This window comes from Gallus gallus, chromosome 7 (assembly GCF_016699485.2).
Source record: "Gallus gallus isolate bGalGal1 chromosome 7, bGalGal1.mat.broiler.GRCg7b, whole genome shotgun sequence".
Taxonomy (NCBI): domain Eukaryota; kingdom Metazoa; phylum Chordata; class Aves; order Galliformes; family Phasianidae; genus Gallus; species Gallus gallus.
The window spans coordinates 26,962,967-26,983,046 of NC_052538.1; the positions used below are offsets into that span (position 1 = coordinate 26,962,967).

Here is a 20,080-nt window from a genome sequence, read left to right on the forward strand (position 1 = left end):
CCAGCACACAAGGGTTAAGTAAAGGCTCAAACAGACAAGATCTGCAGACTTAGGTGAGACTATTTATAGAATGCAAAGTGACTGAAATAGCACGAGAGACATGGTCCAGAAAAAATGCATCCAGTGCAAAGAGAATGCAGGACTACACTATTCATCTGCCTAGGTGTTATGGGTTAATATTAGCTGTAACTACCTAAGCAGTATTAATCAACAATTATTTGTTTGCACATCTTGCAATGCTGGAATGCACCAGTGAGAGCAGCTCTTCAAAGTGCATTTGTAGAGAACAAACTTTTTCTGTATGGCTCTGTGAAATGCATGCACATGCTCTATGGAAGAAGGACGATCTTCCAGTAACTGCACAGAAATTAATATAAACACACTTCAGCTCTTGTAAACACATCAACAGAGACCTCTCACATAAACTCAGAGTATCCTCCTTCACATTTTTTCTCCATCTAAATAATTTACAGAACAAGGTTATCCTCTTCCTGGATGTCTTAAGAGCAGGAGTTTTGAATTTTATGAAAACCTGGGCTAAAATGTGTATAAATATGAAGACTTAATCATCACTGTGTATATGCAAAAGGGAATATATATAATTTCATTAGTCCCCAAAACTTCTCCATGCTTCTTGAGTTTAATATATTCCACAGTATTACGACGCTAATAGCTGTCATCTATCCAGAACACCAGAACTTACAGAAACACCCATTCTTTGACTGTTTCTTTGGTAATACAGTATCAGTCAATGTTTTAGAAGCATATGCAATCCTCCTGTGGAAAAGGCACTTCTGAGGATCTGAAGCAATCTGAAGCACAGAAAGCTATAAAGATCACCTGCTAGGGCATACAATGAACGGCGCTGATCTAAGGGTCATCAATCCAGCAGGCAGATAGTCTACTTTAAGAAACTGAGCTAAACAATAATGCAGCAAGCAAGAAAAAAATTACTAAAAAGGAGCAGTCTAAAAAGTGAGAAGTTTCAGGGAGAGTTATGACGGTACTGCAGGGCAGAGCTCATCCCTTGGAAAATGGATCACTTACGTAAAAATAGGGAAGACTATAAAACATGGCAAGTCTAATGTAAGCAGGAAATTAAGCAGGCTAAGAAAAAAATTATTGAAATGCCTGCAAAGGAAGATCACAGTGCCAGTAAACAGATTTTTAAATACATCAGCACCAGGAAACTGGATAGGAAGCTGATGGAACCTCAAGATAATAAATGTGTAAGAGGGCAGATGGGGATGATAAAGCTGTAGTGGAGAAGCACAGTGAATTCTTCACTTCAGTCTTCACTACTGAAATCTTTGGGGATATTTCCACAGCCACTGCACTCTACGTAGAAAGTCAGGCTGAGAAGATATGTCAATCTGAAATGAATTCAGGAAATGCTAGAACAAACAAGAAACTTAGATGTTAATAAATCACCAAAATAGTACAAAATTCACACATGTTCTGAAAAAACTCCAATTTGAACTTGCAGAACCACTAGCTGAGGTGTGTAAGACAGATCTCACAACACTGAAACAAGGCTGTACTTATTGAAGTCTGCAGTAAAACCATCTAGATAGAAAATACTTGTTAACACAGTAGGATACACACTTCTGGAACTTATTTTTCACAGTGAAGACAAAGTGAACCTGTGAAGACAAAGGATGTCCGTATGTTTCAAAAGGGATTAAACAAGCTCCTGGACAACAGATCCATAAATGGACAATTAAAGGACTAAATGAGCATGTATCCTCCAGTATTCTTAACACAAGAACTGTGGGAACTGACAAGTTAGAGAGAGAAGTGGAATTTAAGAAGTTGCTGTTTAAGAATCACCCATTAACTTCTCAGGCACAAAGCTGGGCTAACTGAAATTCTCAGTCTGTTTTAGTGTTATTCATCTTTTGGGTAGACTCAACATTGCTTCCATGCAGCACCTCATCCTGAGGATTAGCAACAGCCACTTTTCATCAGGGCTTCAGAATATGGCCTCTAGCCACTGTGAGAACCAAACCAGAAATTATTGCATGGCTTAACGCAGAAGTATAATGTTAGATATCTGCTCTCTTCCAACATGCTGATCCCTGACTCTTTGAATTTAATGATAATTATCCATAAACAATGCTGTATATATATATACACATGTCTGCATATGACTGGTGCAAGTCAGCTTATGCAGCTTCTGAATTTATTTTATTATTTTATCTGTATTATAATCCTAGCAAAGCAGCAAGTAGATAGAAAAAAGGCATATACATTACCTCTCATGGCAAAGAGTCAGACAGAAACAGACAAGAACAATACAGAATAGGAAATAAAACAATTTGGACTTGATTGAAGTGCCAGAACATGTATTTCAATGCTCTTTCTCATAAAAGCACCTTTTATGTCTGTACACACAGTACAGACATCCACAAGAAGTTGTACTTACCCAGATAAAACAACATTTTAATTTTATTTTTAATTCATCACAAACACTTTCTTTTTAGATTCATCCTGAAATGAATGCCATCTTTGAAGGCAGCAAGTTATTTATACCTCATAAAAAAAATTTTAATCAGTAAAGCTGTATTTCCTGCCTTGTAAGTGAAACATAAGGACAGAGGGAAGAAATACCTCACAAGAAGTGCAATTACAGTGAGTTTGTCTTCAAGACAATAAAGACTTTGTTTTTAGTTTCAGTGCATTTCCTCATTATCTTTAACTCCTACAGTTTTAAAAGAAAATATTTTTGTTTGATCCTTCAGGGAAAAAAAATCTCTGTGTACTACATAGGCCAAATATTAGGAAGGTTTAACAAAGATACCTCTTGTGCCTGGTCTTGATACATTCTGTCTCAAAACCTTATGCCTGTAATAAAACCAGCTAGAAGGGAACTAACACTGGAAAGCTACATAGAGAATGCATTCACCGCAGAACAGATAATAGGCATGAAGGGACACGAACCAGCATCAACATTTTTCTCCACTGTAATTTGGCAAGAAACTATGTTACTATATTCTCCACACCAATCATCTCTAATACAGTACCTCCCACACACATGATTCTGCAGAGAGCTCACAGACTGATGAACAATCACTCCAATCTCAAAGCCAGTTACCTGAGTTTTCAAGCAAGAATTTATATAAAGTTAATTAAACAAAAAATACATAAATAAATCCAAAGAATGCTGTTTTGAGAAAGAGCAGAACAGTGATCCTAGAGAGTACAACATAATGTCAAGTACTAACACTTATTTACACATTCATGTTTACATCTGCCACTTCAGACAAAGCAAAAAGGATAAAGTGATGAAAAGATTGTAGTTAAGTCAAAGGTCAAGATTCAACACAGAGAAAGGTGAAAGGTCCACGTTATTTTACCTGGATAATGATCTGAACATCCCTGGCTTTCTGTTCTTGCTGTGGAGACACAACATGTGTTGTTAACATGTACAGCCTCATTTTCTGGAAGTCAGAGTTGTTCAATGAGGAAATCAGCTCCCACTTCTGCTCAGGCTAACCAGGACTGCCAATTTGTTCTCCGTGCTTCAAAGTCCCCATCTATCGATTAGAAATGCCTTGGAGAAGGAATGTAACTCCTAAGTTGCACAGCAGGTAAGAACTAAATAGCCTGAGAGGACTGGACGGCTTACTGATCTTGTCTGGTCAGCAAAAGCTGAGGTAAAATGAAGGAGCAGTACTCCAACTGACTAAGTTGGAAGTATTTGAAGTATTAATTTATCAGTGAGTAACCCAGGTTGGCTTCAGCTCATGACTTGAGCAAAACTCCCCATCAGTTGCAACAAAAGTCCAACAGGTCGAAGCTGAGGTAAAATGGCATCTGCTTCTGCACCCAGTCAAGGCCAGCCATGTCAGCAGGGCCAGACCAGCTCCTGCCACCTCACCTGCCCCTCGGCTTGTAGAAATCCCCTCACTGGACACCTTTTATTTGTACTGCATAAAATATATTTTATTTATACTGCAATATACTGGGCATATTGCAGGGCAGAGGCAATGGTTGCTCCAAGTCTCTTCTAGATGGTTCTGGCGGGCTCTGGCGCCAGTGGCCCAGTGTGGAAAAGCCACACCGGAACCCAGCTGTGGAGCCAAAATGGCTGCCAGTGCAAGGCAGCGGTGACCCACAGGGGGCACGGAGTCTCCAGCCCTCTGCAGTGCTTTACCCAAATAAAATGTTATTAAAAAAAAATAAAAATAAAAAAATAAAATTCCCTGCTTTGAGCCCCAACTGCTTTTTTTTTTCTTCTTCTTCTTCTTTTTTTCTTTTTTTTGCCAGCAATCCAGAGGTGGCTTGCAAGGAATTCTCCATTAAGAAAGCAACACACTGTACTGAAGAGGAAGAGGCAAATGAGTAGGAATAAGAAAGGGAAATGAAGAAGAAACAAAGCATCTTTCACCATGCCCCTGTCTGTGAGAAAGATGCATCCAGGCATGCACAGACACACATGCCAGGATATCTTCCTGAAGACTGCCTGATGCGTGCTCGGCTGTTTGCTTGCCTCTTAATGATATGAGTTCAGTCAGCAGCAACTGCCTCCAGCTGGCTTCAAGTAATGCCACAGCATTCCTCACAGCCACCCAAACCATTACTTTTCTATTTTCTGCCATGTGGGGTCATCACACCCCCTCTGGAAGGCTCAGAGGTATGATACCACCGCAGGCATCTTCAGAGAGAGCCTGACAATGGTTTACTATGAGGCTTGTTGTAACATCCTTTCAATATCCTTAAGGTCCAGTGATTTAGAGAAGAGAGCCTTTTGTGTCTCCTGTCAGTTCCAGGAAGCTCCTGTCACTGGCATGGAGACTGCATATGGAAAAGAGCTGCTAAATAGACCAGTTAAAAGAAGATAGGCCCAGTCTCACCCCCACCTTACTGAAAACTATGAATGCTGCAGCTCTGTTGAGGTCAGAGGGACTGCATCGTGCTGAGGCTGGGGGTGAGACACCCCTACACCAGCTGCTACATTTCTAAGCCAGGGCTCCTTTGGCTATGGTCACACAGGCTCTGCAGGAGATACACCCCCTGAGCCACCACAGCCAGAACAGCAGTGCTTCAAGGAAGGCAGCATGTACACAAACAGATCCCAGTGATATAACCCACAACAAGGACTAAATTTAGACTGCACAAAACAGAAAGAAAGGGTTTCTCACCCCCAGAGCTGACTGAACTTGAATTAGTGATGTGGAGAACTAGCAACATGTTTAGACGAGAATTACTGAATTATTTACATAATATATTCCTGGCCTTCCACAGGAGGAAGGGGAAGCTTATGACCTTAAAAAGGATCCAGAGGAAATAATGTAAGTAAAACAAGCCCTTTTTTTTTTTTTCCTTCTTCCCTCCTTCAAATTTCTCTTCCCTGTATGTTTTAAACACAGCCTGCCGATCACTCCTGTTCTCCCTTTTTGACACAATCAGTAGTGTAAGGCCATACAGACAGTGTGTCCCTGACCTACACTTTGTGATTACTTCCAGAACACACTTTCTCATTTGTTCTCCTCACAAGCAGGCTGTTAATTCATGTTCAGGAGAGGTGGTCAGTGATTTATGTATTTATTTATTGATATTGCACTAATTCCAAATACATGACACAAAAGAAAAGACACCTTTACTTCAGTATTTAACAAACCGCTTACATCATTGCAAGGAATTCATGGAATTACATACTTTTTTAATTACGAGAAGACCAACTTCATAAGAGTAAACAGTGCAGAAAACATGATTACACAACTACATTCTTTTTATAGTGTGTTATTGAAGTTAGGCATCCTGTTTTGTGTTGCAGTTAATGAAATTATAACTGTCACTTATTAGAAATGGAAAACCTCATATCCCTGTCCCACGTTGTTCATCTATCTGCTAAAGTTTTGCATCGTGAGTACTCATCAATTCATAGCACATAAGAGAGCAGTGTTACCTTGAAAGAAAATGCTACTTCTTGGTCAATTGAGAGAGCTAATAGCTGCAGCTCCTGTGGCCTAAGCTGCTTTCAAAACCCGAATTTCTAAGCCTTAGGAAGAAACAGAAAACTCGCAATACTGTTGGGCAGATAACAACAGCAAACACAAAATGGGGATCCTTTCACTGTTCGGGATATTTAAGAAATGGACTAGGCCAGACAAAACACCAACATGTGCCTCTTGCCAGACACGTAAATCTTGATCCTATTTGTGAGAGTATTAGCAACTTGCTCAGTCCTTGGTCCCCCCATTACTGACTCATCCCTTAATGTTTTGGGGAGGTTAATGATGGGGATGGTAATTTCTGTTACTTGGCTGTCTTTCCCACTGGAAATTGGGTTACACCGAAGACAGTACATGAAGAGTCTTGGAGATGAAGCTATGGGCCTTGTGATCAGACTGACCTCCACTACAAAGTTTTGGTGTCATTCTGATCACGCCTTTCTCTTCAAATATTAGATATCATACTGTTTCTCTGTAACTTGCAAGAGAACTGAAAACACCAGAGAGAGAGTAGTAGAAGGAAAATTCAGAGTGACAATCTTGATCTATTGCGCTACAATTGTAAATTAATAGTAGTGGATGTGCAGAAACAGCATGTAGTATCATATGCTTCCCTCAGCCAGGAGGCCATGACTTCAGGCCACCTGTGGTACCTCAGCATTTCAGCTTCTCTTCTTCCTCCCATGGGCTGTATCTTCTACTGTTTAAATCCTTCATAGATTAAGTAAATGACTGAGAACATACCTCAGTTAGGATTCTGAATCCTGTGGCACATCAGCTGCATCACACTGGCCCTAGAAATGCCTTTAGCATGAGGAATGTTGTGCATACAAACAGTACTTCAGGCTAAAGAATAAATATGCCATAAGCTGGACATGTTTTTGGCAAGTGAGTAAATTTAATCCAATTACAACAGAGGTGATGAGGTCAAGCTGACTCTCAGCAAAGAATCACCAGCATGACAGTCCTTAGAACAAGACACCACAGCTTGCTGGACTGATTGAGAGAGCTGACACACTGTAGTGAAATTCAGCAATGCTCAAGTCATTATAACAAAGATAAGTGCCAAGAAACTGCTTTGTACCAGCAAGCAGAAGAGGAAAGGGATTCGGCAAGAACACACTTTGTAAAGCACACTGTAATCCTAAGCACTTAATTGCCTTTGGCAAGAGCTGCATCCCGTTGCTCTCTCAGAAGTCGTTTTATCTGCAACTCGATGCTCACAGCTACAGCAATGAATGGAGTGGGGGAGGAGGGGGAACTGAGAAAACAGTGAGAGAACTACATCTATCAGTCCTTGCTGAACTACCCAAGCAAAAGTATATATGATACTAGTATGTTCAAAGCCTAATCTGCACATTCATGACTCTGGAGAGCTCCCACAGCAGCAAATAAAGAACATCTTGCACGCAGGCTGATTAATAACCTACAGAAGAAGGAAAATTTGTTGTGGAGTTAAGACACCTGTATTTATGTTTAGTGTTTATGTAGGAGTGTCCTTGTTTTCAGACACTCCAAGTGAATCCCTGTATGTCAAAGCAAACTTGCAAATAAAGTTAGAGCCAAAGTTTCTGTTTCTTTTCCCTGTTTCTGTTTATAATGCAGCATTCACGAATATTTTACAACATATTAACCTCAATTCATTGTTCCCACATAAATAGAAGACTTGAAGGTAAACAATGCACAGAACCTCTTTAATTAAATACGGAGCTTGGGGGAGGAGTTTCTGCAGACCCTTTTAGATTTTAAAGCCTGCCAACTGGATGAACAAAAGGTAGATTAGGCTCACATGATAAATCCCAGTAAACCTGAAAAGCCTTTGTTAATAAGTCACTAAAGGAAATTTTTTTTCTTAGAAATTCTGCTCACCAGAAGCGAGAGTTAAGATTATTCTAGTGTGTTTAGTTTCCAGCAGCATTAAAGGGGTATATGCCTCATGGAGCTCTAATCTCCTCATTTGTATAGAGCTCAATTCTCCTTTCATTCCCACTGAAGAACTATTTCTAGCTTTTATATAGGGAGCAGCTGCTGAAACTTAGGAGGAAAAAAAAACATTTATGAAATTAGTTGACTCCCAGGAAAATTAAAGTGGCATTCTAATCAGCTTTCTGTTTCCAGTCCTTTAACAGCAGCAACAGCAACCACAGAGATTCGGGGGCATTTTCACCTCATTTTGGTACTTCTTTCATGTAGCAGGTTGCAAGTGATCCTTTCAAGTTTCCATTCATAAGTTAGTGTTCAGTGGCTTGTTCACAGAGCCAAATAACATGTTAGCTTGGCAATTAGAACACTCTTCTGTTTGAAGAGAAGCTTAATGTAGACATTAGCAGAGGAAAGACCTTGCTGTAGTGCATTCAACAGACCCATTACAACTGCTCCGGAAAGACCCAGACTTTAACAAAATCCATAGTGTCATCACTGACAATATAGATATTTATCAGAGGGATGGCTTTAAATGAAGAAGTCTAGAGTGTGTCCTGCCTGAATCCATCTGGTTTCACCAATGAATCCTCTTCAACACTATAAAGCACCATAATCATATCTCTTCTCTGTCACGCAGTGCTAAAGTCTGAAAAGCACATGTAATCCTAATGTACATCATGGCTGCGTTTCCATCAGTGAGAGGGATTAAGGCAGCTGTGCAATGCTTGCTGAGATCCCATCTGCAACACTGAATGCCACTGTAGTGATTCAGGATCAGAAATGGACTGCAAATAAATAAAAACTAAGAAGCATTGCCTGCTGCAGCAGGTGTAGCAACACCTTGCTGGAACAGTCAAAGAAAGAACATCCTGCTTTCAGGTTAGAAATGAATAATACAGCCACAAAGACAGCAAAGGATATTAACCAGCCACAGAAGAATTATTACCTTTGTTAACAACCTCCTAACTCATACCTGTGGAGTACAGTTATGGGAAACTTTTGAGTAAAGCTCTAAGCAGGGAAGAATCAAATGACTGTAACACGTTTTAGTACGAATTTGGCATGCTTTTATGAAAGAGATGAGACTTTTTGCCAAATCAGGATGAAATGGTCCAAGATCTCTTCCAGACTACATTAAGATCTGAACCCAGGCTCCATAGGGGAGTCCAGCAACCACAGACTGTGTCTCCCAGTTCTACAGAGGTCTAACCAGAAACTTCATCTATCTCCCTCCATGGCTGTACCGAAGCGAGCTTCCGAGTACACCTTCCAGATTTAGACAACCACAACTTTAAGGCACAGCATTTGGAGCTGCTCTAAACTCTACTTACAACTACATTTTGCTTTAGGAGGGCTCTGAAAGTAATTTGTAACTGTTGGTCTGTAGTTTAACACAGTGCATTTGGCCTGCATAAGGATATTGCTATTGATTTTGATTGACTGTAAAAATAGGACCATTGCCCAGAGAGAGTGCTAAGGATCTTAAAGGAGGAGGTAGGCAGAACAGAATAACAGATGAAAAACCAATGAAAAATCACCCTGAAATTTAACTTAAGCCAAAGACAATATGCAATCACTGCTTATTTCAGACTTAGTAAACTCACTTTCAGTATTAAACAAGCAAATCAAAAGAACTTCACTGATTTATTTCCTTCATCCTCCTTTGCATCACGTAGCAAAGCAACTGAAGTTATGGAGAGATGCTTGCAACAGCACAGTATCAGGTTTCTAACTTCCTTTGCAGCAACCTTTTAAGATTTTCCTACAAGACCAGTAAAATTGGGTCAGTGATATTAACTAGTGTGAGCCTCCCACAGTTACACCAAGCCCTAGATGAGATGGATGTTAAAGCAGGCATTTTCTTTCCGTTCATGTCTCTCTGAAGTTAAATAGTATTAACATATCACAAACACATGGTGTATATGCTGCTGATCCTGCTGCTCCTCCTCCAGCTGACAAAGTCACCCTAATTGATGCTGAAGTTAAAGCATTTGTCCTATAGGGCTGCAATGCAAAGTGCTAAGGATGAATGCAACCTAGATATGGAAACGTGTTACAGTGAGCACTATGTAACAAAACCACAGTGCAGATAGCTGCCATCCTGTGTCACTATGCAAGAATCGCATCACGAAGAGCCACAAATACTATGGATATATGCCAGGAAAAATGAACTATTCACACCATTTGACAGTTATTAGTAAATATAATTCTGGCTTACAGATAGAAGGCTCCTAAGTTGCACTTTTAGAGCCTATATACAGGAACATCTCAGCAAAGTGAAGTTGCACAGTAAGACATACACCATATTTGGCAAATAATAGTGCAAGTTATTAGGAAAAAATAAAGACGTGTGAAGGGAGACAGTCCCTCCATTTGGGATTTCAAATGTGAGAGGAGTGACTTGTTCCCTAATAGCTTCACTGATAGAAATGGTATTTCCAGCACTCCTGTGAGTGAGGGCATCATTCTGGAAAGTCTTAACAAGGAACACACCTTCTGCATGTCGTGCAGCTCCTTGCTTATCCTGCACAGGGCTCAGCACTTGGAAACGCTCAGAAGTAGGATGTGTGGTTCAGCTATTTGCATTTATCCTTTCAGCCGTTCCCTTTGTAGAGAGCATAATTGAAGATTCAAAACACTTTAGATTCTGCTTCCCAAGCTCTGGGGAAGTATCCTCACGGACTTGCTCTGCAGAAAGCTGGGCTAGGGCTCAAAAGCGTCCTTAAGCTGCAAGGGAAGGGGAGGATTCTGCCTGTCTGTCCCTGACCCCCAGCCCCTGCCATGTCACTCCCTCCCGGGGCGCAGGGAGCAGTGTCAGCCAGCGTCCAGATGTGCACAGACAGGAAAGAAGATTACATGGCAAAGCATTTACTTTATTTTTAAGGCAAAGCAATCCCCAAAAGCACATTGCTCCAACGCGTGAAGGCAGCGTGCAGAGAAGTGGTTTTATCTCCCACCCCCCCCCCCCAAAAAAAAAAATAATGATTTTAAGCATTCATCTCCTTCTCTCATCCTTACATGTTACATTTCAGCAGTGCCAACCAGCCTTTACCCTTTGCCGACACACCGAGTGAGCTGTGTGACATGGCACCAGCTACTCTGCGAACAGCAGAAGCGTAAAACAACAACAGCGCATTTGGTCTGAGCCACCCGCCCTGGATGCTCAGCCGTGGAACTGCTGCGCGTGGCTCCACGCTCGTCTTTGGAAGGCTCTAAATTCAAATCCAAGAGCCGTCCTTCGCAACCCTCGCCTAGAAACGCCCGTCCTTAGCAGTCCTTTCCTATCTGCCCACGGAGCAACGCTAAAACTGCAACAAGTCACGCGTAAGAGATGACAAGTACTCCCAAGTACTCACCCCGCGGTCCGCTCGCTCTCGGCTCGGCGCACTCCGGGAGCGGAGCTGGAGGTGAGCGCCTCTCCCCGTCGCAGCCCCGCGGCCGCTCCCGCAGGGGACGGTTCGGTAGCGGGTCCGACAGAGCTGCGGGGAACTCCCGCCTCCGACGCTCCAAGCCCGGCATGTGCCCGCAGCCCCGCCGCTGGGCTGGCTGCCTGCAGCCCCGTCCCTCCGGAGCGGCAGGTTCTCCTCCTCCTTCCCCGCCTCCTCCACCCCCGGGCGGCTTTCGCACCAGGATGCTCGGTACCCCCGCCCCCCGGGCTTCCCCCGGCGGCTCAGCACCGGGAGCACCGGCGGCTCGCTCCTCGCTCCTCACCTGCCGCCGCCGGGGGAAACCCGGAGCCCGCATTGGGGGGGGAAGCGGTGCCCGGCGGCGATACCGGCTGCGGTTCCGCCGTTCCCTTTAACTCCTTCCCTGCCCCGCCGGAGGGAAATCCGGAGCCCCTGTGGGGAGCTGTAGAGGGATAAGCACATGACACGCGTAGGGGGTCTGCTGTGTTGGGTATGAAGGGCTGAATAGGAACTAAGAGGCGTGTTTGCAGGTGCGAGCCTATGGGTATGGATGGACTGTGGAGGGGCCCATCACCCTCTGCCCCGTCCCTGCAATGGGGGGACTCTGCCACCCCCACCTCATCAGGTGATGCACTGCCCTGGGATGTCCAGACCTGGGGCAGGGGATTTAGTTTGATAAACCTGTTACCGTTAATTGCGTTATGTGCTAAAGTAGTCTAGGAAAAAGAACAAATGAGAGATGGGGACAAACTGAAACGTCTTCCGTATCAAGGCCTTAGAACTGCTGGTTTGTAACAAGAGACCTTGAAGAGGAGGGACTGGAAAATCCAGGAGCATGGGAAACTTAAAGCCTTTTTATTGTAGTATTTTTGAGGGTTTTGTTGTTGTTGTTTGTTTGTTTGTTTTGTGTGTGTGTGTGTGTGTGTGTGTGCATACATATTTAAAAAACCTGACTTTTTATCTAAAGTAGACTTACAGCCAGGCAATACAAACCCACAGAGATGGACATACAAAAAGCCCAGGTTCCAGGGATAAAGCCTCTCCTTTCTGTTTTCTTCTGGGCTGCCACCACAACGTTGCTAGGCACCATCAGCGTGGTTCCGAACTGCTAAGGAAAGGGGAAGGCACTGTCTGCAGAGGACTTGCCTCCTCCCCAGGCTCAGAAATGCCTCTAGGGGCAATGGAGCAAACCACAGGCTCTAATTCTTCCTCCCTACCCCATTTCCGCCAACCAGCAGATGTCTTGCAGAAAAGTGGACAAGATAAGCAAGCCCCAGCAAAGCTGCAAAGACAGGAGCTTTGTATTCACAGAGACCTCAGTGTTTTTCATTGTGATCCTGGGGTGATTTTTTCAGCCAGTGATGGCTGATACAGAGGGTGTATATGTCCTGCAACACAAGCAACAGGCAGTGCAAGATGCTGCTTTCTCCTGGTGCATCACTGTCCTGCTGGGCACAACCTCTGCAAAGTGAGAGCCTCTGCCATATGAATCTACAAAAAGCCACAGCTGTCCCTTTTGACTCTTCCAGGTAGAGTAGAAGCTGAATGAATAAGGAAGAATTGCTGCTGCCTCATCATGAGGAAGCTGTCTACTGGCAGTGATGATTTTCCTAATGCCCTTAACTTGATCATCTGTTGAGAGTATAAGATATGTTCACCATTATAAAGGCGCTGGGACTCCATTTCAAAAAAGACATTTTTCAAAACTAGATCACTGAAAGGAGACTTAAATAAAAGTAACTATTTCCAAAGGCTCTAGTTACCCAGTGTACTAATTACACGCAGCCAGGCTGCTAGTCCAAGGCTTTTTTTTTCCTCCTCAGAGCATGGTGGTGGCATATCTCACACTGTACAGATGTTTCCCTTTAGTGCAATGCAAATGCACGCACGTCCCAAATACACAGACTTTCCTGATCCCTGCTGAAGTACACAACTGTCTACGCTCAGTTCTTCTCCCCTGTGGCAAACGGTAACACAAATGCACAAACTCCAACAGCCGCACAGCCATGGTCACATGAGCTGCTAAAAGAAAGATGCGTATTACAAAATCATTTTCTTTCTGCAGATAATGACTACTTAGTAGAAGGAGTAAAGAGCATGAACCTCTACTATACTCTTGCAGAGCCTCACATGAACTTGCTTTGACTTTTCCATGTTGCAGCTGACCAAAGTCTGCACTGGTAACATCTTTTGGGAAAGTTTCCTTTCGAGCATTTTTAAGTGCATGCTCTGAGAAGATGCTGCTCTGCACCATACTCCTGCTTTTCTCTGCGGATTTCTAGCCTAAGCTTCATGAAAACTCTTTCCTGTAAATGTGCTCATGTCTTACAATTTGGGAATCGCTGCTCTAGACAATCTTGTAACAAGATCACCACCTCTGCTTTCAATTTAAAATGATTGCTCAGGCTTTAAACACTCACAGAGAACAAGGCCCAGTGTTGCCAGTGAACCCACATCTGCCTTCAGCTAGGAGGGAGTAGGAGTCTCTTGAATTGGGATGAAAGCCACTGAGCTCCATAAGGAGAGCAGTCTGTGCCCCTGCTGGGTTTCAGGGATTGACTCATTCTCAGCAGAGCTCACATATTTCTGTGTGGTTTTTTTTCCCTTCCTTTCTGTTATTTTGTTAGCACAAGTTTGATCAAGAAGGGAAAGAATCGGGTGGCATTTCATCCTACTGGAAACCAGTATGGGATAATACTTTGTGTCCAGACACAGCAACTCTCCAGCATCTTTGCTGGCACCTTCAGCTTCACACTGTGCATTCCAAGAGCTACAGAGTAGGAATTCAGCAGAGCCACCTTTATAGGTTCTAATCGTAACTCAGATCATGCCCGTAATAATGAATGTTCAGATATGACATTTAATGAATGCTGCTGGCTAGAATTATCCTGTGCATTCTCAGCTGCCTGAGGTTTTGCCTTGTTTTGTTTTTTAATTGTAAACATTCCTCATGCAGCTGCTCCAGGGACATGTTTAGGAAGCAGCGGCTGGCTGCATTTAAAAGATTTCAACTCATCTTGACCTACATTTAGATTTCTGTAGCTCACAAGCCTGGACTGTAACCAGCAAAAGTCTCGGAGAGCTCATAGAGCTTCTGTAGGGCAATGCACAGGAAGTAAATGCAGGATGAAGTTACCCAGCCGAAGTGTTTGGAGAAGTGAGTTACTGAAGCGGAACTGTAGGCTCAGATGATTATCAGGTGAGTAGGGAGCAGAGATAAACTCTCCCTCCTTTTGCCTTTGCATTCTTCCTGATTCTCTCTTGCAATCTTTCTGTAAATTCTTTTAGGCTCCTTTCAGCAACTTCAGAAGGGGCTTAAGTGCAGTCGCAGCTTTATTCATGCCTCTTTCTCACTCAAAATTCTGCTTCAGATATTAACTATAACGGCTGTTCTTGATACGATCTCTTACTGAGCAGATAAACAGGCAGGATTGAAGATGCTGTGGAAGTAACTTTGTTGGGAAGGAACACATCCATCCATTTCCCAGAGCCAATTCTCTCTTTTCTCTATTTCTGCAGGGTGTGAGCATCATTTTAAAGAGCAACACAGCTTCTAGCTGCTTGAGATTAAAAGACTATCTTCTAGAAGTGAATCACAGCAATATCTTCCCAAATCTGCAGGCAGACTCAATTATCAACGCCCATCCTCTAGCTGTACATGTCCCTGTTCATCACAGGGTAGTTGGACCAGGTGGCCTTAAAAGGTCCTTCCCAACTCCAGTGATTCAGTGATTCTATCCTTCTTATGTCTTGCTGACCACGCACACAGAAAGCATTGAGAACCTTTCAGCTCCATGCCACAAATACAGAGACAGAGCAGCTAGGAGGGAGAAAGCCAAGAGGTCAGGCCCGCCAGGTCAAGCACAGTGTAGCGCTAACACCAACATACGACATTTAAACCACTGCTGGTTGGCTCAGCTCAGAAGCAGGAAAAACGAATTTGATCCGTCAGCAAAACACCACAAAGGCAGTTTATGCCTATCTGGTAAAATATATGGGTACTCAACTCTGTATGCTTTTCAGTTTGCTGGAAGAAGTCAACAGGGCTGTAAGCATTTGGCTGCTGGGGAAAATTACAGATTTGGAAACTAAGCAGATGTTTTAGTGCCTTGTACTTAGAGGTCAGAATAATGTATAAGCAAAGGCATAAAAAAGGAAGAGCTGGCAGTTTCACTGATTTCAGTAGAAGCTGAAATGTAGAACTCGTGTTACAAACTGGTAGTTCTGTTCAAACGAGCAGGCCAAACATCTGCAAAACTTCTCCACCATCATTTTTTTAAGCCGCTGGTGGTGGCACATAAATTCCACTTCCATGCACCAAAAGCATTAAAAACATTAACTACGTCTGACCATTGCTGAATTAAAGCCATTAGCACAGGAATACTGCTATGTTGCTATTCATGCAAGTCAAGAGATGCATACTGTGGTTGCTGTGTGTTATGAAAAAATGAATTCAGGAACAGGCATTGGCTGAGGCTAAACTGATGCTATGAATGCATGGATCAATATAAAGGTAGTCAATAGGAATACAGCATTGCCACTCACATGGCTAACTTCACACTTTTCTTCACAGAATGGATACAGACGGTGACTGGACATACCTGGGAGACCACAAGCTGCTCTTTCCTGAAGCTCTCACTGCAGCCAAAGTGAGTTCAAGTTGTTGGGAAGGTTCTGAGATGAATTGGAGGCTGGAGAAAAGTCAGCAAGTATGCTTAGTAGTGATTTCTACCAGAGATGACTTATGATCTGCACAAGTAATGGTCCAGAACCAGAGAGCATCCATTACACAGCTGAGTTAGTGCCCATTCCATACAGAGAATGGCCAAGCTAGTTGCAGAGTATAATTTACTGTTATTACAGCCTTCAGTCTCTAATCTCAATTTCTAGCCTAAAGAATTCAGCAATGTTAATGGCTACATGGCTATAGCATGATTACAGAGGTAGAGTATTTTTGAATTTTTTTTTCAGATTGCCTAATTTATGGCAGTAAGGTCAGTATTTAACAAAGCTCACGTTAGGTAACTTCAGTAGCTATAGAAGAGTAACACAGTATTTGCAAATTAAAAGTTTTTACCAGGAAATCCTATTGCAGTTATCATCCGACACCCAAACAGAGGAAACACAAGAGGATGCTGGTGTTGTCTGGAAATGCTGCACGTCTCACCATGCTCCAGCACAGATTTGGGATTGCCAACTACCACAGCAGTTCTGTGCAAGCAGCTCACCACCACGTTTTGGAAACCAGCCCCAGTTCCACTCTAAATACACCTAGGCTTCTGGATTTATAGCTAAAGCTCTTCTGTACAAAACCTGCAGCTTGTGGAGGGGAACACTTCACCCAGGATTTCCCAGACGCTTGCAAAATGACTGCGTCTGCACATCATTCTTATATGGCACATGTGCCACATGATACCATACAGAGATCTATGGGAAGAGAAACAAATGCTTTCTTTACTTGTTCCCCTTCCCCTCTTTTTCTCTGAGAAAAGATTTATTCTTACTAAACGTAACAGGAGAAACCAATCCTGTTATATCAGTGCACTAGCTGAAAGTGTTGTCAGCAAATTCCATCTAGACTGAAAACCTTAAGTCCCTGCGGTGTGTCAGATTTCTGAGACTTTAAGCTAAAAATGAATATGAGGAGATTAACCAGCTAGGACTTAAAGATAAAGCTGGCTTCTCTGAAAGAAGTGTGTTTTACACAGTGTTAAGTGTACTTGGTTCCTCTTTTCACAAAACTCCTTTGCTTCCTTTGAATAAAAGGGTCTCCAATGGAGACTTTTTCTTTTAAAGCTGTGGAAGGGATCCAGCCTGTCTGCTGCATTGGCTTCAACTTTGTTTTTCTCCAAGGCGAGAACCATTTAGTTTTCAGTGGCTTCTACATTTTTTTTTCTCCTTTTGTAACATGTGCCAGCGAAGTCAAGTGGGTTGTATTAGCTTAGCATTTTTCCAAACGTTCCCATCTAGGCCCAAAAAAGGGAATATTCAACAAACACAAGCAGGAATATGTTGGAATGTTGATCTTCTGATGCTCGTAAGAATTTTCAGTCATAAGGTCTAATTAAATACCCCAAGTTGGAAGCTCTTCCAGGGACTGTTACGTCTCCTTGTTATCTGGTCAAATAGTTTTACGTCAGCTCAAGTGGCTTCTGAGCCAAAGTGATAGTTTTAATGTGAATAACACACATGCAAAGGGACTGCATTCAAATTCAGCTAGGTGAGGGACATTCTGGTATCTCAACTGTAATTCGAAAAGATCAGCCCATCTTTGTGCACCAGGGGCTCGCTGGCAGTGGAACAGCACCGTAGGGGTAATGAAACCTGTTTTCTTATAGCGGATCCCCTTGGTATGAGAAAAAAATTGCCTTCGTGGTCTAGTATGGGAATTTGGACTGCCATTGCTGACATTCTTGGATTTCAATGCAATGCGTTTAAAGAGAAATAGAAGACAGCACGTAGCACAGTTTTCCAAAAATACTGCACAGTGTTATTATCCAGAATAAAGCATTTTTTTTTGCCAGGATTAGATAAAGAACACAAAAACGAAACCTAAAGATAACAAATGACTAATTAACCACTTCTTCTGATTAGGAGCAATAGAATTCCAGTAGCACGCAGATAATCGGAGCTGCTTTCTGTTTACTGATAAAACATAAACCATTCTAAGGGACCATCACTGCCTTAAGAAGCATCTCAGCTAAGTAGACAGGGCAGACAAAGGAGCATCATTATTTCAGAATTAAGGAACCGAGATGCAGAAGAATTGTCTTGTCTGCAGCAGTCTGTGGTGAGACGGTAATTGAATGCAGATCTCCTTACCACATGCACATCCTGCATCTATATTTCAACTGGTCAGCTGAAGCAGCCTTTCATTACCGCTCTGTCAACATACCGAGAATTACACGAGACCATGAGCATTTTATATTTGCTTCAAATCCACTTCTCTTCCCACCACAGCATTTAAAAGCACGCGGCCAGTGAGCACATAGACACGAGGAGATTGCAAACCCAGAGAGCAGGTTGGAAGGCCACACTCCATCTGGAGCCTTGCTTTTCTAAACGCAACCTTCTCAGAAGCATTTGTATGTTACACATCTGCATACTTTATTCATACACATTTTTACCTGCCTGGGCTGAGGAAGGACAAAATACTGCAGGATCCAAATGGGAGGGCCTCCCTTTGCTCACAGGAAACAAGAAGCCGTTTACAACCTTTGGCACTTGGGGGGGGATGCAAGCAGTTTTTTGGTTACTTGAAATGAGGAGTAGTAATATTAAAAAGCAAAGAAATAGAGAATAGTTCGATCCCTCCCACTCTTCACTTGAATCTAGAACTTGCTTGTCCTGCACGCTAAGTTCAAGATGTTCAGTCAGCACAGGGGAAATGTTGCCAATTGGGAAACAGATCTGTGATTCCTTTGAAACCTGAGGGTGCTACGTTATGATTTGCTTCCCTCACAGCCTCTGGAGTGATGCTCCAGATACGAGTCTTAGTGCAGGGATGCCATAGGACATAGAGTGTCCCTGTATGGCACTGCAAAAAGTGAGGCAGCCACCTCTGCTTGGAGCTGAGAGCATCAGCACTGCCTGCTGCTCCCAGAGCAACGCAGCTGCTCAATAGCAAGTCCCTGCCTGGCCTCTCTAAGCAGATGATTGCAGCTGTGAGATGGAATTGTTGATACCTTTCAGTCTTCATTGTGCTGATTTTGAAGACTCAGTGTTGTCGGTGTACATGGCCATACTCAACCCTTACAAGGCATACAGGTTTTCTGATCCCAGTGCATCCCATGGTGGTGACTTCTATAATCCAGTCTTGTGCTGAGATCTGTTTTTATTATTTTAAGACAGATTTGGAGTACCGTCCGTCTGCTACAACTTAAAAGCAATGGAAATTGAAGAGTAATTTGTGCTGACTTAAGCTTTGCTCCTTACAACATACACCCCATCCCTCCTTCCTTTTCTTCCCCAAGCAGGGCTAAGAAACCCTTGGGGTCAGGGGGCAGCACCGAGCACCACGCCTGACAGTTCCCATTCCTACACCGACACTGCAGTACGGCAAGTAAATTACACAGCCACGGCAGTTCTCAATAAGCACACAATTAACCAGCGCATCATTCTACTGTCAGCGCCTTACACCTACCTTGAGAAGGCGGATCTATAACAGCAAGATCCGTACAGCTGGCACTTGCCCAGCGCACCTGGGCAGCTCCCCTTTCAGAACACGGCCCCAAAGCGGGATACCCTCCAGCAGCAGCCCGCAGCCCCGGGGCAGCCTCGGGCTCACGACGGCACCGCTCCCACACCGCCCTCTGCCGACTGCTGCGCTGCCTCCACGAAGGGCTTCAGGGTAGGGTTAGGTCAGCATCACGCAGGTGAGCTTCGGTTTCATTAGGGGTACAACGTGAATTAGCTCAAGCCTAAATAAAATAATTCATCGTCTAGACAGCTTCCCAACCAGCGGCTGGCTGACAAAGAGCCAGCGAGCACCAGCTAGTGGGAAAATAACGGGGATCAGAGCTCGCTGTGTGACAGTTATTACCGTACTGTGAGCAGTTACGGTTTTAATTGTCAAGTTTTAAACATGGCACCTGAGAAACGTCTCTCTTTGGGTTAATGAGGTGCTTGGCATGCCTGCCAGCCTGGAATGGCAGCAAAGGCACAGCTGAATGCACGCTCCTGGCACTGAGAGCTCAGGCGGAGGGCTCCCTTCTCTGCTAGAGCAGGAGTAGGGCTCTGGAAAGTTGAGTTGTAGAATCATTTCAGCTGGAAGGGACCCCTAAAGGCCATCTG

General features: G+C 43.4%; 1 protein-coding gene across 4 annotated transcripts in view; it reads right to left on the minus strand.

Annotated features, from left to right (window-relative positions):
- The window catches only part of MYLK (myosin light chain kinase), a 192,361-nt gene extending 172,763 nt beyond the window's left edge, over nucleotides 1–19,598 (minus strand). For 2 of the 4 annotated variants that reach the window (NM_001322361.3, XM_040703368.2), the window contains exon 1: nucleotides 11,237–11,456. In NM_001322361.3, the coding sequence (NP_001309290.2) occupies nucleotides 11,237–11,399 (163 nt within the window). In that variant the 5' untranslated portion in view covers nucleotides 11,400–11,456. Of the gene's footprint in view, nucleotides 1–10,373; nucleotides 10,486–11,236; nucleotides 11,457–19,430 lie in introns of those variants that run through there. The other 2 variants (NM_205459.4, XM_046943539.1) reach the window with 2 other exon arrangements.
- Between the last annotated feature and the right edge of the window lie 482 nt (nucleotides 19,599–20,080).